A 22,742-nucleotide genomic window follows, 5' to 3' on the forward strand; every position below is an offset into this window, starting at 1 on the left:
GGGTACATCATTTCCCCTCTAAAGCCTGTTTCCTCAACGAGGAAAATCGAGGTAGCTACCTCATAGGGTTGTTATGAGGATTGAATGAGATAATGCATGAGGTGTCTGTCGCCAGCCGTCGTCTCTGTTGTTATTGCCCGTGTTCTTAAGTTGAGCTTCCCTTTCAGGGCAATGCAGTAGTGAGCAGCCACTCCCTTTGTGGCAGGTGCTTCCACAGCTGCTTGTCCTTGCTCACCCATCCCCACCCTGGGCCATGGTTTCAGCCTTGGGTCATGCTGATTCATTTGACTCCCTCAGTAGATCTGTACTGAGCACTGTCTTAGTTATCTAGTGCTGCTATAACAGAAGTACCACAAGTGGGTGACTTTAACAAACAGAAATTTATTTTCTCACGGTTTAGGAGGCTAGAAGTCTAAATTCAGGGCGCTGGCTCTAGGGTAAGGCTTTCTCTCTCTGTCAGCTCTGGAGGAAGGTCCTTGTGTCTTTGAGCTTCTGCTCCTGGGAGACTGTAATGTGGCTTGGCATCTCTCTTTCCCCATCTTTGTTTACTTGCTTGCTTGTTTAATCTCTTTTATATCTCAAAAGAGACTGACTCAAGACACCCCACACTAATCCTGCCTCATTAACATCACAAAGAAAACCCATTCCCAAATGGGATTATAACCACAGACATACCTCTGAGTCAATTCCAACTTGTAGTGACCCTATAGAGTTTCCAAGGAGAAGTTGGTGGATTCAAACTTTGGGTTGGTAGCCTTTGGGTTAGTAGCCGAGCTCTTAATCACTGTGCCAGCTGGACTCCAACCACAGGCTTAGAGGTTAGGATTTACGACACTTATTTTGGGGGGACATAATCCATAACCAGCGCCTAGTATATGCCAGCCACTGTTGTAGTTGCTGGGTATAGGAAAAAAAAAAAAAAATAGAGTAGTGTCAAAACACGAAATTCCCTGCCTTTGTGTATCTGTGTTGTAACTGCTGAAGATTTTGCCATGTAAGAAATACCTGGTTTTTGCCTGATAGTTTTTGGTCTGAGCTTTTTTGTTTTTGTTTTTAGTAGACTGTTGGTTCTTAAAAGTGTAGTCCTGGAACCAGCAGCATTACTAGGGGACTTGTTAGAAATACAAATTTTTTGGGCGGTGTCCCGGACTTACTAAATCAGAAACTCTGGGGGTGGAGTCAGCAGTCTGGTTTAACAGTTGCTTCCAATGCCCCGAGTATGAGAGCCACTGTTTTAGAAAAGATACCTGCCCTAAGCAATTTTCCTCATCAAGAAAGGATTGGGGAAAACTCAAGGCCTTAATTGGGTGTGGTGTTACCTGGCTCTGGGAAATACAGCTGCTGCTCAAACAGTGTTTATAAAAGATGGTCTTAGGTGTATCAAGACAGCTCAAACCCGGCAGCTGCTTTTGTTCTCTTTTCTGGGCCTAATCATCCCTCTTTTACATGATTGTGTCCCGGGCTTTTGGAGGACCCTGAGCGCCAGGGCATAGGATTTAGTAGCTGAAATCCTTAGCCTTCCTTGGGCTTTGTATTGTCTATGAAAACTGTATCTTTCCCCCTTTTTTCCAAAGGACTTTTGACATGTTTGACAATTTTTTTTTCTTCTTCTTCTTTTGATTGCCTCTCTTTTAATTTCCCTCTTATTTAGCAACATTAAAAGACTGTATGTCTATAACCAAATTGCCATCCAGATGTCTAAGTTATCTAGAGATGAAATGGCTGCTCTCCTTACATGTCTGGTCATTTGGATATTTACAGGTACTACAAGGAGTAAATGAAATGAGAATCCATGTGAGAGCATCCAGCCTGGAGCTGGGCACCCTATAAATGTTAGTTCCATTCCTGCCCCATTATATAAAAACCAATAAACTCAGACATAGAGAAAGGAAGTCCTGATGTGGGCCACAACATGGATGAACCTTGAAAACGTAATGCTGAGTGAAATAAGTCAGTTGCAAAAGAACAAATATTGTATGATCTCACTTATATGAAATAAGCCAATATATAGAAACCAAAGATTATAGTGATTACCAGGAGGGGGGAAGGGGGAGATTTTGCTTAGGGGGCATTGTGTTTATATTAATGGTGGTGGAATGATTTGCAAAAGGATAGCAAGAATGATTGCACAATTTGAAGAATATAATCAGTGTTATCTAATTGTACATGTAGAAACTGTTGAGATGATGTATGTTTTGTTATGCATATTTTCGCTACAATTAAAATAAAAAAAAGATTAAATAGACACCACGTTTCTTTGTGTGCGAGGCTATGAATTATACGTAGGTTCAATAGGTATAACTGTAAGTTATAACCAAAATCATGGATTCAGTGGTCTTGATTAGTTAAAACTTTTTAAAATAAACACATAAATAAATTTAAACTAAAATATAGATGTTACCTGATTTTTGTCATGAAAATGGGAAAAAAAAGTTAGCTCAAATCAGATTGGCAGAAATTCTTCTGTATTAACCCTGAACCTGGATCTCCTTATAAGTAACTTGTCAGTTTAACAACCATCATTTAATTTATAAACGCTGGTTAATGACTACCATGTTAAAAATGCGTGTTTAAGATAGAATGATGGTTCCCTTAGAAAATGGGCTGTGTCTTAAAGATGCATGTGGAAGAGGCTCTATTATTGCCTAGGTTCGTCTTAGCGGTTCATTTCTAAAAATGTCTCTGGCCATTGGTATGTATTTCTTCTCCCTTCCCTTCACCTTCAACCAAAACAACTTCTGGTTACCGTGACAGTTTTAAATTTGCCATTTGTGGTTGATTATATTATATAGGGTGGGAAATGAGGCAATCACTACTCATTTCTTGCTTCCTGCCTTGCTTTAGCGTGTGAGGATCAGTATTTCCAACCCCTTGAATTTCAACAATTTAGTAAGGGTGGCCAAGGTGTGGCCCTTAAACCTCCTCTGCCTCTGAAGAAGGTCTAGCATGATTCAGCTCCTGACATCCTTTCCAAAACCAGTTCTGGGGCCCGTCGTGTGGGCCTGCCCTCTGACTTCCGTTTTGGAGTAAAAGAAATTAGGAATAGAGCAGCACTGTCTACATAGTCAAGTTTCACAAATATTTGTTAGATGGAAGGATGGATGATTGGATGGAGTACAGATATATTGTCACATTTGACGATGGCAAATTGCCAAGTGTTGAGCTTTGTTCAGTCTTGTTTTTCATTTCTTACAATTTAAAAATAATGTTAAAATGGCCTAGGTGGCTAGTTGGATGCTTAGTTTAGTAAGGTAGTCCTCCTGATATACCAATTGCACTGGGCGAATATGCTGCAAAAGACCTCTTAACGTTTTAAAAAGTAAAGATGTCACTTTCATAACTAAGGTGCATCTGGTTCCAGCTATGGTCTTTTCAGTCGCCCATATGCATGAGAAAGCTGGACGATGAGAAAGGAAGACCGAAGAAGGATTTATACATTCGGATTGTGATGTGGGTGAAGAATATTGAGTGTACCATGGATTGCCAGAGGAGTGACCAAATTGATCTTAGAAGAAATACAGCCAGAATGCTTCTTAGAAGCAAAGATGGCAAGGCTACCACTCACTTATTTTGGACATGTCATCAGGAAAGACCAATTGCTAGAAAACGACATTGTGGTTGAGGGTCTAGTGAAAACAAGGGAAACTCTTGATGAGATGGATTGATAAAATAATCACAACAATGAACTCTAACATACCAGTCATCATGAAGATGGCAAAGGACCAGGCAGCATTTCGTTCTGTTATAAATGGGGTTGCCATGAGTTGGAGACAACTTGACAGCAGCTAACGACAGCAGCAAGTGAGGCTCAATAGGACTAGATTTGGTCCCCACTTTGCATCTTTAGGAACTCTGGTTTACTGCTCTGGAGGATGCTTTATGTTAATCAGAGTTCTGAAAGACTGATACACTGGAATGCAAATTCACTGATTTACTCTGAGAAATATAACTGCCGAGTGGACAGTTACAGAAATTGGTAATGCCCTGTGTTATGGACTGAACTGTGTCCCCCCAAAATATGTGTCAACTTGGCTAGGCCATGATTCTCAGTATTACATAATTATCCCCCATCATATGATCTGATCTAATTATATGTTGTAAATCCTAGCCTCTATGCCTATGGTTATGTTTCCATTTGGGAGTGAGTTGCCTGTTGTGTAATGAGGCATGATTAGTTTATGTAAATGAGGATTAGGGTGGGATGTACCAACTTTACAAGAGATAAAAGGAGAGGGAAGGAAGCAGAGAGGAGGGACCTCCTACCACCAAAAAAGAAGAGTCTGGAGCAGAGCACATCCTTTGGACCCAGGGTCCCTGTGCTGAGAAACTCCTAGACCCAGGGGAAGATTGATGACAAGGATCTTTCCCCCAGAACTGACAGAGAAAGAAAGCCTTCCCCTGGAGCTGGCACCCTGAATTCGGACTTCTAACTTCCTAAGCTGTGAGAGAATAAATTTGTTTGTTAAAGCCATCCACTTGTGGTATTTCTGTTACAGCAGCAGTAGATAACTAAGACACCTTGTTTTCCCAGTCAGAAGGTTATTTGGTGAGTCAGATGAAAGGAGTTAAGTGATCCTAATAGTATCCTGCAGCTGTGACAGCTCCCCTCTAGACTGTACCTGGAGAGGTAGGAGTACTTCCCGAAGTTTAAGGAATGTAATGGATACTGTCATTCATAGATGCCCATTTCCACAACTCTGTTATGGAGTCACTGGGTGGTGCAAACAGTTAATGCATTCATCTGGTTTGAGTCCACCCAGAGGACCCTCAGAAAACCCTATGGAGCACAATTCTACTCTTGATGCCCATGGGGTCAGAATGAGTTGAAGTAGACTCCATAGCAGCTGGTGGTGCTGCTGGTGTTACAGAACACTGACATTTTTGCCTCTTTTTTTTTCAGAGAGAAAATACTTATTTTTAGTACATGCTTATTATTTAAAGAAATAAAAGACTATAAACATAAATGGAGTAAAAACCAAAATTCCCTCTTCTTTCCTCCTTAGTTCTGCTTCCCTTCCCCAGAGGTAACCACAATTAACATGTTGTTTTTTTCCTGCTACATCCATTTGCAAGTATGTATTTTGCATAAAAATACAAAAAAAAATGCTACTAGCCTTCTTTACTTAGCAATGTGTCAGACGTATTTCCGTATCAGAATACACCAGTAGTTAAAGAAATTGGCTGCTAACCAAAAGATGGGCAGTTCGAATCCACCAGCTGCTCTGTGGAAACCCTATGGGGCAGTTCTGCTCTGTCCATAGCGTTGCTGAGTCAGAATCGACTAGATGGCAATGGGTTTTATACATCCATGATTCTTTGCAATAGCGGCTACTGCCGTGTCCATTAACTGAATACGGCAGAGTGTATTTACCTATTCCCATTTGACGGTCATTCGTTATTTCTAATATTAGCTGCTGGTATTATAAACAGTGCAACATTAAATATTCTGCATATATGTTTTTGTGCATGTGTGTTTTTGTAGGTAAGATTTCTGTATGTTGAATTTTTGTGTCGTAAGTCACATACATTTAAAATGCTGATAGTGTAGAAAGTGCCTATTTTGTCATACTTTTTCCAACACTGGATAGCAGTATTTTTGCAATTTTGTTAGAGTCATGGTTGAAAAATGTTATCTCCTTATTTTTAATTTGTGTTTCCGTAAATTTTACTACTGGTGCTATCAGCACCGACGCAGCTACTATTACTGCTGCCGGCTAACATTTATTGAGTGTTTTTATGTGCCAGGAATTGTTTTCAGCATTTTCCATGTAATTTACTAATTTAAACTTTAACATCCCTATGAAGTGGGTATCATTATCATTCTCATTTTACAGATAACAAAATAGAAATAGATGAGTAAATTTAAGCATCTTTTCCCCAATTTGCATTTCTGTGAATTGCCTCTTTGGATCCTTTGCAATTTTTGTTTACAAGGCTATTTATCATTTTCTTATTGAATTACTGGACCTTTTTTTATGAATTATAAATATGGGCTTCCTATGTGGGGAGGGATAAATATTTTCCCAGTCAGTCATTTTTCTTTGAATTTATCTATATTCTATTTCTCTCTACAGAAGCCTTGCTCATTGTTTTTACATATATATAATTACAACCTTTACAGCCTATGGGGTTGGTGGCTTGTTTTGGGATCCCCAAATTATGACAATGTCCTCCTATGTTTTCTTCTCACATTCTCATTTTATTATTTTGATCTCTCACCAAAAAAGAGTGCATGTGGCTGGGTGTGTGTGTGTGGGGTGTGTGTGTGTGTGTGTGTGTGTGTGTTTTGAAGGTCTATGTTTTTTCCCAAATGGATAGGCAGTTGTACTGGTGCCATTTATTGAATGCTTCAGGCTTTACCCCGTGAATTTGAAATGCCACTTTTATCATATTAAAGAGTGTATGTGTGTGTGTGCTGATCTGTATTTAGACCTACTCTGTTCATTGATCTGTCTCTTTCAAAGGAAATGCACGCTGCTTTAAATACAGTAGCTTTATGGCATGTTTTTTTTTTAAATAGGGAGAATCCTGCCCTTCTCATCTTATGCTTATATTTTTCATTGAAATTGCAGTTTTCACAATTATACTTTCTTGCATCTTTACAGTTTGAGACTCCTGCTTTCCCACCTACTGTGAGTTTAGGGTAATAAGAAAGGTAATAATTACCTACAGTCATTGGAAAGTTTTGTGCACCGGAATGACAGTAAGCGTTTTACGTGTTTTATTTCATCTAATACAGCAGCAGACCTATGAGGGCTGGCACTAATATCCTCATCTGTAGATGAAAAAAGTGAGACTTATCTTTAAGCAAAAACTTGAACAATTTTTCCAAGACTGCAATTCTTTTTCTTTTAATATTTTACTGTGTTTTAGGTGAAAGTTTACACAGCAAATTAGTTTCCTCTTTAACAATTTTTATAGGGGCTTTTTCCGTGCCATTGGTTATAGGTTTTACAGTGTGTGTCAGCATTCTGGTTATTTCTATTCTGTTTCTGCTGCTTCCATTGATCTAGCTTCCCTTCCCCTCCTTGCCTTCTCATCTTTGCTTTTGGGTAAATGTTGACCGTTTGGTCTCATAAAGTTAATTGTTAAAGGGAGCACATTACTCACAGGTGATATTGTTGATTTTATAAGTCAGTCTATTATTTGGCTGAAGAAATAGCTTCAGTTCCCAGTTCATAAGGGTATCTTAGGGTGATGGTCTTGGGGGTTCCTCTGTCAGTTTAGTAGGTCAGGCCTTTTTTAGGAATTTGAATTTTGTTCTACATTTTTCTCACACTCTAGCCTTTTTCTAGCCAGAGACCTTCTATTGTGTCCCCAGTTGGAACGGTCAGTTAGTGGTAACTGGGCACCATCTAGTTCTGGTCTCAGGTTTGAAGAGGTGGTTAGTGTGGGCTGTTAGTCCCGTGGACAAGTTTCTTCTTTGAGCCTTTGATTCCCTTTGTTCTCTTTTGCTCCAGACAAGTAGAGACCAATAGTTTATTTAGATGGCCATTTCCAAGCTTTTAAGACCCCAGGCGCTACTCACCAAACTCAGATGTATAACAGATCTTTGTAAACTATGTTATGCCAATTGACTAAATTGTCTCTTGAGACTATGGTCCCAAGCCTTTTGACCCAGTAAAGCAATCCTGTGAGTTGTTTGGTTATATCTAGGAAGTAACTGTGCCCCCTTTGTGGTTTGTTACATATGTGAATACATATGTAGAACACAGAAACGTGTGTTTACATACGACTATAGGTAACACCTATACATGGACGTGCATTTATTCGCATATGCCTTCCTGTACACATATATGCATCCATATCTACCTGTGTAACTACACACATATTTTTTGGTTGTTGCAAAATTGTGTATGTTATAGCATTTACTGAAATTACTCCTCTTTCTCGTGTATTTCTTAGTATCTTTATTTACCTTGGTCAAGTTGTGCTGACTTTACCTATATTTGGAATTGCCTTTCCCATCACCAAAAGTAACAAGTATCTACTATCTAGAAAGTGATTTCTCTTCTTTTTTTTTTTCTCCCTCCCACCCCTGGTAACCATGAAAGGACTCTGCTTTCTGTGCGTATATCTATTCTTGACTTTTTATAATAGTGGTACCATACAATATTTGTCTTTTTGTGATTGAATTATTTGACTCAGCATAATGTCCTCCAGATTCATCCATGTTATATGAATGTTTCACGGGCTCCTCATTCTTCTTTATAGTTGTGTAATTATTCCATTGTATGTATGTACTACAATTTGTTCATCCATTCATCCATTGATGGGCACTTAGGTTGTTTCTGTCTTTTTGCTATTGTGAATAATGCTGCAATGAACAGAGGTGTGTATATGTCTATTTATGTCACTGCTGTTATATTTCTACGATACATACCTAGGAGTGGAATTGCTAGATCATAAGATATTTCGATTTATAGCTTTTTGAGGAAGCACCATGCTGTTTTCCATAGTGGTTGTGGCATTTTACAATCCCACCAGCAATGTATAAGAGCTCCAATCCCCCTACAACCTCACCAGAATTTGTTTTCTGCCTTTTTTTTTTTTTTTTTTTTTTTGATCAGTGCCATTTTGCAGTGGTGAGATGGTATCTCTTGTAGTTTTGATTTACATCTCTTTAATGGCTAATGATCATGAGCCTCTTTTCTTGTATTTGTTGGCCACCTGAATGTCCTCTTTGGTGAAGTGTCTGTTTATGTCCTTTGCCCATTTTTTTATTGGATTACTTGTCTTTTTGTTGTTGAGTTGTTGAAGTTTTCCATATATTTCAGAGATTAGACCCTTATCAGGTATGTTCTTGCCAAAAATATTTTCCCAATCTGTAGGTTCTCTTTTCACTCTCTTGGTAAAGTCTTTTGATGAGCATAAGTATTTAATTTTTAGGAGGTCCCAGTTATCTAATTATCTTCTGTTATTTGTATATTTTTAGTTTTGTTTGATAAACTATTTATGTTGAAAAGTAGGTTTCCTAGTTTTGACCCTATGTTATCTTCCAGGAACTTTATAGTTTTAGCTTTAACATTTAGGTCTTTGATCAGTTTAGAGTTAGTTTTTGTGCTGGTATGAAATATGGATCCTAATTCAGTTTTCTGTATATGCATATCCAGTTTTGCCAGCACCATTTGTTAAAGAGACTTTCTTCTCCATTGAATGGACTTTGACCCTTTGTCAAAGATCAGCTGCCCATAAATGGATAGATTTACTTTTCTGTTCTCAAATCTGTTCCGTTGGCCTATGTGTCTGTCATTGAACCAGTACCAGGCTATTTTGATTACCATGACTACTGTATAGTAAGTTTTGAGATCAGGAAGTGTGAGGCCTTCTACTTTGTTCTTCAATACTGCTCTAGCTATTTGGGGTGTCCTTTCTTTCCATATAAAGATGGAGTTTTAATATTCATTAAAGAATATTGTTGAGATTTGGGTCAGGATTACATTATATCTGTAGATCACTTTTGGTAGTATTGACATTTTCACAATTTTAAGTCTTCCAATCCATGAGCATGGAATGTTTTTCCATTTCTGTAGATCTCTTAGTTTCATGTAGTAGTGTTTTATAGATTCCTTTGTATAAGTCTTTTACATCGCTGGTTAGGTTTATTCCTAGGTATTTTAACCTTTTGGGGGGCTATTATAAATGCTTTGATTTCTTGATTTCCTTTTCAGAGTCCTCCTTGTTAGTGTAGATAATCCCGACTGATTTTTGTGTGTTGATCTTGTACCCTGCCACTTTGCTGAATCTGTCTATTAGTTCCAGTAATTTTCTTGTGGAGTCTTTGGGATTTTCAATGTATAGGAATAATGTCATCTGCAAATAAGGATAGTTTTACTTTTTCTGAAGGCCACAATTCTTGATAATAGTAGAATCAGGGTTCCAGACCAAGTCCAAGTGATTTCAAAACTACTCTGTTAATTAGCCATTATGCTACCCAGGCATGTGGAGTCTCCTCCCTGGATATTTACAGGCCATTGCCTAGGATGGGTTATTAGGTGTTTCTTTTAATCCTGTGGAGTGGTCACTGGCATTTATAGAGTAGTGTTTAATGTGGGAAGTGGAAGACTTCTCTTCAGGACTTACATATTGGGGCAGCAAGAGTTTAAAAATTCCACTTTACTAAGGGTATTTGTTCAGCTTTAGGACATGAGTCAAAGTAGGACCACCATGTAAATTTAAGACAGATCATTTATCAGGTGCTTTTTCTTATTCCAGTAGGGGTGGGGCTTCAGTGGTAGAATTCTCACCTTCCATGTGGGAGAGCCGGGTTTGATTTCTGGCCTGTACACCTCACGCACAGGCACCACCGTCCGTCAGTGGAGGCTTGCGTGTTGCTTGTGATGCTGAACAGGTTTCAGTGGAGCTTTCCAACTAAGACTAGGAAGAAAGGCCTGGCAATCTACTTCCAAAGATCAGCCAATGAAAACCCTGTGGGTCACAACGGCCCTCGGTCATGGGGATGGTGCAGGACCATTGTGCATGGGGTTGCTATGAGTCACATGCTGGCTCTACAGCAGTTAATAACAAGAACAGCTCTGTTAGAGAGAGTGGTGGTGGATCCTGATGTGATTTGGAATACAAAGGTAAGGAAGACACAGCTTTGGCCATTAGGGCATTCTGGTGGGAAAGCCCGGTACGTGCCGCTTACTGTGAGAGTTACTACCTTTTCAAAGAAAAGGCAATTTTAGGAGAATGAAGGTCTGTTGCGGATCTGGAAATACTTGGCTGAGGCTTTTTTTTTTGGTCATTGTTGTAAATATATCTATCAGACAACTTTTGCCAATTCAACTTTTTACAGGTGTACAACTTTTTGACAGCAATTACAGTAAGAGGCTGTACAAGCCTACCCTTAATCACTGCGATTTTTCCATCACCATTAACCCCTCTTTCCCCACTCTCTCCCACCATCCCTGGTAACCGCTAATAAAGTTTGGTCTCTATACATTTGCCTTTTCTTGTCTTTTTATGTAAGTGAGGTCATATAATATTTGTCCTTTCATGATTGACTTATTTCACTCAGCATAATGTCTTCAAGCTCCATTCATATTATAGCATGTACCAAGACTTCATTTCTCCTACTGGCTGAGTAGTATTCCATTGTGTGTATGTACCATACTTTGTTTATTCATTCATCTGTTGATAGGCTTTTAGGTTGTTTCCACCCTTTGGTTATTGTAAATAGTGCTGCCATGAACATTGGTGTACAAGTCTTTTTTTGAGTCTCTGCTTTCAAGTCTTTTGGGTATATACTTAGGAGTGGAATTGCGGGATCAACTGGTAGTTCTATTTTTAGTTTTTTGAGGAACTGCCACACTGTTTTCCACAAAGGCTGTACCATTTTGTATTCCCACCAGCAATGGGTAAGGGTTCCAATTTTCCCGCATCCTCAGCAACATTTGTTATTTTCTGTTTGTTTGTTTTTTATCTTAACCATCCTAGGGGGAATGGAAAAGTGATATCTCATTGTGGTTTTGATTTGTATCTCTCTGATGGCTAATGACACGGAGCATCCTTTCATGTATTTGGTGGCCATTTGAATGTCCTTTTTGGTGAAATGCCTAGTCAAGTTCTTTGCCCATTTTATGATTGTGTTGTCTTTTTGTTGTTAAGCTGCCAAAGTTTTATATATATTTTGGTTATTAGATTCTTGTCTGATATATGGTTTCCAAAGATATTCTCCCAGTCGGTAGCTTGTTTTTCCACTTTTTTAGTAAAGTCTTTTGATGAACAAAAGTTTTTAATCGGTTGGAGCATTTTTTTGTCTGTGTATAAGTAAGTCTAACAGTCTAAGCCTTCCCTTCCCTTCAGATGGTTGCCTTTTGGTTTGGATTCTGTCAGTTGCTGTCTGTTGGTTCCTTAAGGGTGAACATCAGGGAAGTAATTTTCTTTGGAAAATTTTGAAACTGCCTCGCAAACAGATGTCCAGCTGAGCTCCCACCAGGAGCCTTGGAAAAGCAATCCTATTTATTAGTAATAGTGTATTGATTTTGTGTGGTAAATGGACCCAGAGGTCTGTGACAATGAGTCCATTTGAAATTATAATTTAAAATATCAAACCAAATAGCTGGGCCGAAGTACTACCCCAGAATGTAAATGATTAGATGCTTAGTGAATTTCTCATGTGCATGTAATTAAGTTGGCAATTAGGAATGAAGGTTATTTTCATATTCTAAACCTTTTGTTCAACAATCACTGGTCTAAGGTCAGAGAAATAGCTATTAAACCTTAGAGGCCTTTATAAAAATATATAGTTTTGTTTTGTTCATTTATTTGCTTGACCAGTCCATATTACCTGAACTTGTATTATAAAATAAACCAAAAAACCAAACCTACTGCCGTCGAGTCGATTCCACCTCATAGCAACCCTATAGGACAGAGTAGAGCTGCCCCATAGAGTTTCCAAGGAGCGCCTGGTGGATTCGAACTGCCAACCTCTTGGTTAGCAGGTGTAGCACTTAACCACTACACCACCAGGGTTTCCGTATTATAAAATAGAAGGCGCTTAATCAAAGAATTGACTGCATGACTATACTTTTAATTTTGTGAAAGCCTACAGATTTCATCTTAAATTGAAAGGTAAATGTATGATTATTATTTATTTAGCACATACTACCCAAACCTCAAGAAGCCCTGGTGGTGCAGTGGTTAAGCGCTCAAATGCTAATCAAAAGGTCAGCGGTTTGAACCCACTGGTGGCTCTGTGGGAGAAAAGACTTGGCGATTTGCTCTTGTAAAGATTACAGCCTAGGAAACCCTACGAGACAGTTCTACTCTGTCCTCTAGGGTCACTATGATTTGGAATTGACCCAACACCACACAACAACCCCAACCTTATTTTTTATGTCTGTGGTTATGGAGGGAAACCCTGGTGGCATAGTGGTTAAGTGCTACAGCTGCTAACCAAGAGGTCAGCAGTTCAAATCCACCAGGTACTCCTTGGAAACTCTATGGTGCAGTTCTGCTCTGCCCTGTAGGGTCGCTATGAGTTGGAATTGACTCGACGGCAGTGGGTTTGGGTTTTTTCTGGTTATAGTTATGGAGGAAATGGGTCTGCTCAGGTATTCCCAGGCTCCCTGTTCACTGTGTCCATCTGATCACGATCTAGTGCTGCTTTGGGATTATGGCAGCAGATGGGCCTGTAGAGGCTGTACTGCTGGTAACGTGTCTAACCCAGAAGTCTTGGCTTTGACTGGGCTGGCCTGGGCTCTCCCTCATGCCCAGTGCTTAAGCTTTTATGGGCCAATTCTACTAGCAGTCTTTCTCTACATTTCCTTTAAATCATACTTTAACTTCTTCCTTCCCATCCCCCGCAACACAACTGCCCTGACATCCTGGCTTTTTCCATTCCTGACAAACGATCTGTCCACTGTAACTGTAGCTCTGCTGTGCTGATATCTGTTGAAATGAGACCTAGAATCTAAATGTGGCGTCATGAAACTACGAGTGAAACATTTTTCTCTTCAGATAGTCCGTGGTACCTTGGCGTCAAACAACCACTTCTCTGTACCTTCTTCACTGTGATGTTGGGTGAAGAAAATGTGGTAAAATTTCTATGAAAGTGATTTAGAGTTAAAAGTTCTATATAAGGGCACGGTGTTAGCTGTTTTTTGAGCCTATACTAGGGAGATGTTAATGAACACCACCTGTCTTCCCCAAGCGTAATAAGCTGACTTCAACCTAATTGCATTTCTTATCATGTAATAGGAATCACGAACCCTCACTATGCTCGCTCCTACAGCTACTTCCTACCCTAATGAGGCTTTGTAACCCAAAGATTAAATGTTTCGTTTATGCTTCATTGACTAAGTTACCTAAACATTTTGTACTGGGTCCTTTTTCTCTTAGAAGTTCAAAGTAATAATTTGGTACTAAAACTACTACTGTAAAATAGGTACATGACAAATGTGGTTCCCTTTGTGCTTGGAGGCTGGTCAGACCGCACAGTGAGGACTTGTATGTCAGGCACAGAGAGAGCAGGAGGCTGCTGAGGAAAGAGGCCTTGGCCAGCCCACGAGCAGCGGCATGATTTGGCATGTAGCGCTCTTGACTGGAGATCCAGGAGCCGGGGAATCTAATGGGTGTCACAGCCTCGATGGGTGGGATCAATTGGCTCACCTCTGGGTTCCAGTTTCTCATCTGTCAAATGTGAGTGATCTCTGATGGCCTCCTTCAGCTCGAACATCCTGTGACTCTGTCCACTAAGCCACAAGGATTCACAGTGGCCCTCGAGTTCGTGAGGGCTTGAGGAAGCTGTTGCTGCCCAAACCAAAAACCAGTGTCGTTGCTGTCAAGTCCATTCTGACTTTTGATGACCCTGTGTGTTACAGAGTAGAGCTTTCCATAGGAGACTCCACTGCAGTCTTCTGTGAAAGCAGATCGCCAGGCTTTTCTTCCATGGTGCCACTGGGTAGATTGGAAGTGTCAACCATTAGGTTAGAAGTCCAGGGCAAACTGCTTGCGCCACCGAGAGGCCTGTTGTTGCTCAGGGTGGCGCTAATTCTGCCATTATGCATTTGGAGCATCATCTGAGGTAACTTTACCATTGTGCAGGGAGGGGATGCCACAGTGGAAGTGTTCTTTTTGAAGTTGGCATAGTGGTTAAGTACTACAGCTGCTAACCAAAAGGTCGGCAGTTCAAACCCACCAGGTGCTCCTTGGAAACTGTGGGGTAGTTCTACTCCGTCCTGTAGGGTTGCTATGAGTCAGAATCGACTCTACGGCAACAGGTTATGGGTTGATGGAGCCCTGGTGGTGCAGTGGCTAAGAGCTTGGCTGCTAACCAAAAGGTCAGCAGTTCGAACCTACCAGCCATTCCTTGGAAAACCCTATGGGGCAGTTCTGCTCTGTCCCATAGGGTCGCTATAAGTTAGAATCAACTCGACAGCAATGGGTTTGGGTTTTTTTTTTTAAGGTTTGGTATGATTATTATTTACGTGCCCATTCCTGATAGTGCTCTTTCAAGAGAGTTGGCACCAGTTCGTTTTTAATTTTAAGTAGATCTCAGAGTTAGGGTGTAGTCCTTCTGGTCCTTGAGATGGGCCCTGCTCAAGTGCAGCAGGCCCGTGGGACTGTTAGTCCAGGGCTCTGGTTGAAGGCCCATCTTGATAGTCATTCAGAAATTACTGAGTGTTACTTGTTGGCTGAGCACTAGGAATTTGGTCCCTGTCCTCCTGTAACTCACTGAACTGCCTTTAAGTTCTTGGCAACGATTCTGTGAAGTACTGAAAAATGTTATTTCCATGGTACCAGTGAGGAAGCTGAAGAAGGTCAGATTTTGTGATCCTCCCACCCCAAAATGAGATAAGTGGGAAAGGGCTTGGACTCTGCAGCTGACTTGGATTTAATTTCCATCCCCTTTGCCTTTCATGGAGCTTGGGCTTGTTATTTCACTGTTCTAGACCTGAGTTTCATCATTGGTAGCTTGGGGCAATTAGCGACCTACCTCTCAGGGTTGTTGGGGCACTGGATGAGAGCATAGAAGGTGCTCATAAAGGTTAGTCCCTGCCATGTCTAGTGAGCCAGCGGGACAGGTGGGACTGAAAACAGGCCTCAAGTCTATAATGCTGCCTTCCACTGTAGCATACAACTTCCCGATATGAAGATAGTTAGAAGCATCTTTAGATAACCAGTTGCCATCAGTCTGATGCTAACTCATGGTGACCTCATGTGTGTCAGAGTAGAACTGCACCCTGTAGGGTTTTTGATGGCTGACTTGTCAGAAGTAAAATGCCTCTGGGTGGACTCGAACCTCTGACTCTTTGGTTAGCAGCTGAGTGCATTAACTGTTGGTGCCAGCCAGGGACTCCGCTACTATAAATACATGGAGAACAATTCTGTTCAATGTGAATTTGATGCAAATTTTGTTATTGTTTTTTCTTTTTTCTCTATTTTTTTCTAAATTGCCTTGAAATGGTACTTTTTAAAAATTCTTGGGAACACAAGACTTTGTAATTGCTAGGGAAGAACCAAGACACTAAAGGTCCCCTAGACCAGTGGTTCTCAACAGGGGGCAATTCTATTCACCAGGGGACATACGGCCATGTCTAGAGACGGTTTTGGTTGTCACCTCTGGGGAAGGGGGTACCACTGGCATCTAGTGGGTAGAGACCAGGGATGCTGCTAAACATCATACAATGCACAGGACAGACTTCCCTCCACCCCCACAACAAAGAAGTAATGGACTAAACATGGCAGGATTGAGAAGCCTCCTCTTGGGCAATCCCGTTCCTACTGCAGGCAGTTTTTCTCCCCTTATGGCAAAGTCAGATAGTCTTCTCAAACAGGTATGCGCATTTTCTAAGGCCTTATTGTATTCCATATGAATAGTCTTCAAAGTCCTGGAAAACTAGGACCATTTCTCATACTATATTGGGAGAAAGAGGCTGGAAAGGAAACTATTTCATTCTTCCATATAGTTTGAGAAATTAAATCCAATAGGAAACTTTTTTCAACCATTTTTTTTTTTTAAGTACCACATAAGTCACAGTGATGTTTTATGTAAATGCTAAGGGTGGCATGCTATACAAATAAAACATTTTTACTGCATTCTGATTTTTTTTAATACACACTGCGTGACTTTTTTTCTTACATACATGTTGATTTCTAGGGGGATTTTGATATTTGCTCTTAAGCTAATTTTTTTCTTTCAAATTGAGTTGTTAGAATGAACTATCAGTTCTAAAACAAGTCCTCTCTGTTTGAATAGCAGCTTGTCCTAACTAGTCATGCTTTGAGCATTCTGCTATGGTTTATTGAAGCTAAAACAGCAAGTTTGTATGTTGATACCGATTTACTTTTAAATTTTAATTTTGTTAATTTTCCATTTTGGAATATTAATATAAGTAAGGTTGCCAGATAAAATATGGGGCACTGCATTCAATCTGCATTTTAAGTAAAGTAGGACTAACTTTTTAGCATAAGTATGTCCCATGCAATATTTGAGATATAGTAAACAGTTATTTGTTTATCTGAAATTCTAAGTTAACTGGGTCTTCTGTAGTTTCAGTTGCTAAATCTGACAACCTTAAATATATGACTCAGGGTAACTGGAAAATATCAAGAAATACTACTCATGTCTGACATCTCCCTGCACAATGTTATGTTGGATACCGTCCTTTTATAAAAATGTTAAATAGTAAATCTAAGATTATTTGCCAAAAAGGAAGTCATTTTCCAAAGGTAATTTAGAAAATTTGCCCTACAGTCATATTTACTGGTCTTAAAGTGTAGCTTAAATAAACTGGAGTTAGTAATTGCTGACATAATGTTCACAAGTGCCATATTTGATCTAACAACTCAATTACAGAGGTGAAACCTGGAGGGGAGAGAGAATCCTTTTTATGGGTTGGCTTCACCCACTATGGAGCATAGTTCTACTCTGACACACCTAGGGCTACCATGAGTCAAAATTGACTCAACAGCCCCTGGTTTTTGGTTTTCTAGGGATTACGTAAAACTTAAACGAGGTGATTATACAGTATCAAAACTCTGTCGTTCATAACTGGTAAAGTTCCTTTTAGAGCTGAGGGCCAGTTACAACAAATGAACAGGCCGATTGTAACAGTTAGATTACTTTTGGAAAATAGAAGAAAAAAAAAGAGCAACCAAAATTTCATCTAAAATGCATAATCCACAAGAGTGTGCTGAAAGTGAGCATGCCGGAGACAGTACTTACTCCTCAATGCTTCTCTCCAGTGTCTGATGACATCCATATCCATCTTTTGGGAGGAAAGCAGTTGACCCAGATGGCCAACATCTGTACGTACATCTCTGTGGCCCCCAAATGACCCACTGCAGAATCTTGCTATCTTCAGCTTCCTTTAGATGTTGCTGCCTCTGGAGGAAGAAGCAGACGTGTCAGCTAGGGTCAACCCACCCTACGGCCCCTCTGGTCGCACAGGCTTCCCTGGGCTCCACCTCCCTTCCCAGCCACCACTGCGGCAGTCAGTTTCCAGTGAGCTGACATCAGCAGTATCTTGCCCTGCCTGGGGTGCGTGCAGCACTGCTGTTTGCTTTTTCCCAATGTCCCCACCTCACACAGGTGAAACCTGCAAGTGAAGATGACTTAACGCCCCGCGGGCAGCCCTCCACCTTTGGAGAATGGAAGCCAACGGATAAATGTTCCCGCCTCTCATCATTTAGGAGAACAATTCTGGGGGGTGCTCTGAATGCACCTGGGGAGGTTTCACCAGAATTAAGCCTCTTTGCCCATAGTCGTGAGTGACGTCGTTCATTTGCCTTTTAGTAATGCCCCGCCTCCCCCTCCCTGCTCTCTCACTCCTTCTTTCTGAGATCACGTCCCAGATAAAGTGCCTGCACCAAGTCCTTGTCTCCATCTCTGCTTTTGGAGATATCTAAGTTTGGAACCCGAAGAAAAAAAAGTGGATCTAGAGTACAGACTACCCCAACATGATTATAGGACCGGACTTCAAGTTTGTGTCTGTTTTCACAAAACTTGTCAGTCTCATCCAGGCCTACTTTAGGGTCTTGAGAAAGGTCTGTGAACTTGGAGGGAAAAATTATATCAGTAGGCCATCTTTTTTTTTTTTTTTGTCTTTTAATTTTATCAAAGCAACCTCTATGTGTTCGCTTCTGCTGTATATACCCTGGAGAACGCATATAAGGCAAGGCTGCAGCTAGCCTGAAGGAGCTTAAAGTCTAAATAAGAAGACTCAGACATATGTCAGCAGAGAACAGTTTAGGTTTGTTTGAGACAAACTATATGACACAGACCATAAACTCAAAAGTCTGGGGAGGAGATATGTTTCCTCAGTGGAGTTGAGTTCCTTGTCACTGGGGGTAATCAAGCAGTGGCCAAATTAAAATAGGTATGGTTGAATTAGATGACTTATGGAATCTGTTTACCCCTAAATTCTCTGATTCTGAGAGATCAGTGTGTCCTGGAGTACATGAGACCTAAAGGTATGACAGGTGGAGGGAAGAAGGGACGATTATAGGAGAATTGAACAAGGCCTCATCCATGATCTTGGAAGAGACCAGAGAATTTGTCCAGGAGAGTGGGAGAAAATGAACAGAGTGTGGTGTGGTCAGGTGTGCCAAGGAATGGGAATCCCTCTATGTCTCTGCAGAGGGCCCGTAATACAAAAATGGTCAAGAGAGATGTATCAACAGTGTTGTGTGGTGTGGGAGACAGGGCCAAGGAGGAGACCAGTGCTTTGAAGTCTAATAAGTTATGAGGTAAGAAAGGATTGTGCCAAGCTTCTTCCTACTGCAGGACCTTTGCGCTTGCTATTCCCTCTGACTGGAATGGCCTTACTCCACATCTTCCCATGCAGCCTTGCTGCTTGTCATTGTTTAGGACTCCACTCTGCTATCACTTCAGAAAGGCCCTTGTTATCATCTAGTCTAAAATGCCCCCTCACACCAGTCACTCTATCCTGTTTTCCTGTTTTATTAACATTAATCACCATCCGAAATTAGGATCTTCTGTTTACCCCAATGGTTAGAATGTTGCCTGGCACCTACTAGGTGCTCGGTGAATATTTGCTGAATGAATGAACAACTTGAAGTAGGTTGGCACTGGGTGGACTAGCTGAGGTTTAGGGGGTTGGGAGGTCACCTGAAGTTGCCTCAGCACCGTCCTATAATGATTTAAAATGAAGTCAGAATCTATCTATTGACTCAGGCCAATTCAGACATGTACTGAGTGCCTGTTTTGTGCCATGCGTGGTGCCGATTAGATCTCAGGAAACAGAAATGAATTAAGACCTTGAGGAGATCATAGTCTAATGTGTGATTCTTAACCTGGGTTTGTGGATACAAATCCAGGAAGTTATGAACTTGGATGGTGTCTTAGTCTCCTAGTGCCGCCGTAACACAAAAATACCACAAGTGAGTGGCTTTACCTAACAGAAATTTATTTTCTCACAGTTCTGGAGGCTAAAAGTCTAAATCAGGGTTTCAGCCATGTTAATTTCTGTAGGCCTATCCTAGTTTCTGGTGTCTGCCAGCAATCCTTGGTATTCCTTTACTTATAGATGGGTACTCACTTGGCATCTGTCTTCCCCATGTGTGTGTCCCTGTGTCTATTCTGCTCTTGCTGTAAGACACCTCTCAGAAGTGATTAGGTTTAAGGCCCACACTACTCTGGTATTGCTAATTAACATAACAAAAGAAAACCCTGTTCCCAAACATATTTACAGGTACGTGGGTTAAGATGTCCATATAACTTTTTGAGAGACACTATGTAATCTATAACAGGTAAGAGATGCTACATCTTTCTTTACTACCCTCTAACTGAAATTGGGTCACTATGAGTCAAAATCGACTCGACAGCAGCGGGTTTGGTTTTTTTTTTTTTGGCTTTCTGACTGCAATTTGCAGATGGTGCAAATGGTTACGCACGCAGCTGCTCACCGAAAGTTTGGTAGTTTGAGTCCACCCAGAGGCACCTTGGAAGAAAGGCCTGGTAGTCCACTTCTGAAAAATCAGCCACTGAAAACCCTATGGAACACAGTTCTACTCTGACACTCATGGGGTTGCCACGAGTCGGAATTGACTTATGGCAACTTTTTTTTTTGGCTGAAATTTTGCGTTTTCTTCCATTAGGAGCATAGGCAATAAAGCAGAGTAGTACTGGCACTTCCTATGACTTTGTCACCAATAGAAACCACAGATGTTTTCATATCACATTATACGTGTTCCAGATATCTTGAAATGGCGTTTATGATCATCGCTGCTTCAAAATTATAATAATTTTTAAATCTCCTGGATCTTTTTATTTAATACATTAATAAGCACATAGATTATTATGTCGTAAATTCCTTTTTAGTATTTTGAATAGCTGTATTTTGATGCATATATATGAAGGTAAATACATGAACCCTTTGTATTTATTTAAGGAGCCCTGATGGCGTAATGGTTAAGCACTCAGCTGCTAATCAGAAGATTGGCGGTTCAAACCCATTAGCTGCTCCACCGGAGAAAAGACCTGGCCATCTGCTCCTGTAAAGATTACAGACTAGGGTTTCCTATGAGTCAGAATCAACTTGACAGCACACAGCAACAACAACAACATGTATGTATTTCAGATGTATAAAAACATTAACCCCAAGGAGGCATGCGTAGGTTTCACCAGAAGGCACAAGGAGTCCATGGCACAGAAAAGGTTAAGAAGCCCTGGTAGAATTATGTAGAATGAGGTCCTGTCATCAAATCTTAAATTATGTTAGTGATGATTCCTATCCAAAGTGATCCCCGCCTCCTTCTTCTGAGCTCATTGCCTTCCCTTCGGATCCTCTTTTGTAAATGTAAGGATGAACCTTTGGTGAGAAGGTTCTTTGTTCATAGTTTGGTGGGAAGAGGTGTTCACCTTGTCGGGACCGTGAAAAAGAATATTACCAGGTTTGATGATTGAGCAGAAAAATCTCAGGATAGCTGATCAAAACAAGCTCCCCTTGCCTTGTGGGAGGAACATAGCTTTCCAAATGATCTTTTGGTTAAGACCTTAATTAAAAGCAGCCTAAATTCACTTGGGGCAAGAATTTATTAAAGGAAAATGATCATAAGCAAATCCATGTTGTGGTACAAGGAAAAGAACTCTCTAGTGAAAGGGCATGTGAAAGCTGGACAGTGAATAAGGAAGACCGAAAAAGAACTGACGCCTTTGAACTGTGGTGTTGGCGGAGAATATTGAATATACCACGGACTGCCAAAAGAACGAACAAATCTGTCTGAGAAGAAGTACAACCAGAATGCTGCTTAAAAGCAAGGATGGCGAGACAGCATCTTACACACTTTGGACATGTTGTCAGGAAGGATCAGTCTCTAGAGAAGGACATCATGCTTGGCAGAGTACAGGGTCAGCAAAAGGAGGAAGACCCTCAACGAGGTGGATTGACACAGTGGCTGTGACAACGAGCTCAAGCATAACAACAAGTGTAAGGATGGCGCAGGACCGGGCAGTGTTTCGTTCTGTTGTGCATAGGGCCGCTGTGAGTCGGAACCGACTCGACGGCACCTAACAACAACAACAACAGTGAAAGTCAGGAGGCTTGAACTCTGGTGAATCGAGCACAGAGTAGCCAAGAAACCGTGGACTGATTTATTCCTTACCAGTTTGTTATCTATACAGTTAAGGGGTGGATTGATCTTGAAGACCTAAGAATCTGTAAACTTGAAGACACTGTGATTTGTGGCATAATTAGATGTAGTTTAAACTGTGATATTGAGGTGTCAAAAGAAAATTGTACAAGTAATACATCTCAATTTCATTTCTCCTGTATCGCCGAAATCTGAGACCCACTAAAAGCATCCAAATGTCTAAATGTGTTGATGGATTTATCGCTGTTACCCAATGTGTCCTGCTTGCTTTTTCTCTACAAACTATACAGAGGAAACATGTTTCTTCCAAAATGCCTTTATTAAATTTAGCTGATGTACAGTAGAGCTTCACTTTTTTACTTCATTTAGGACCAGGAGGGGTCTCAAAAAAACCAAACCTGTTACCGTCGAGTTGGTTGAGTAGAACTGCTCCACAGAGTTTTCTTGGCTGTAATCTTTATGGAACTAGATCACCAGGCCTCTATTGTGTGGCACGACTGGGTTGGCTTAAACTACCAACCTTTAGGTTAGTAGTCCAGTGCAAACTGTTAGTGCCACCCTACCCTGGGATCCCATTTACTACCACAAGCTTTGGGCAACACTGAGCAGAGCCAGTGGTTCCTGTGTTTAAAAATTAGGAAAGGTACATGCGTATAATCAGAGCGTGGCAGGTGGATAGG

At 40.7% G+C, this 22,742-nt stretch overlaps 1 protein-coding gene across 4 annotated transcripts in view; it reads left to right on the plus strand.

Moving 5' to 3' along the window:
• Positions 1 to 22,742, plus strand: part of E2F3 (E2F transcription factor 3) — a 104,235-nt gene that overhangs the window by 15,251 nt on the left and 66,242 nt on the right. The window contains exon 2 of one of the 4 annotated variants that reach the window (XM_064281314.1): positions 20,862 to 21,037. The exons of 1 other annotated variant lie outside the window; for it this stretch is intronic. In XM_064281314.1, coding sequence (XP_064137384.1) covers positions 20,993 to 21,037 — 45 coding nt within the window. In that variant the 5' untranslated portion in view covers positions 20,862 to 20,992. Of the gene's footprint in view, positions 1 to 8,548; positions 21,038 to 22,742 lie in introns of those variants that run through there. 2 more of the 4 variants (XM_064281317.1, XM_064281306.1) reach the window with 2 other exon arrangements.

The sequence above is a fragment of the Loxodonta africana genome, chromosome 1 (assembly GCF_030014295.1).
Source record: "Loxodonta africana isolate mLoxAfr1 chromosome 1, mLoxAfr1.hap2, whole genome shotgun sequence".
Taxonomy (NCBI): domain Eukaryota; kingdom Metazoa; phylum Chordata; class Mammalia; order Proboscidea; family Elephantidae; genus Loxodonta; species Loxodonta africana.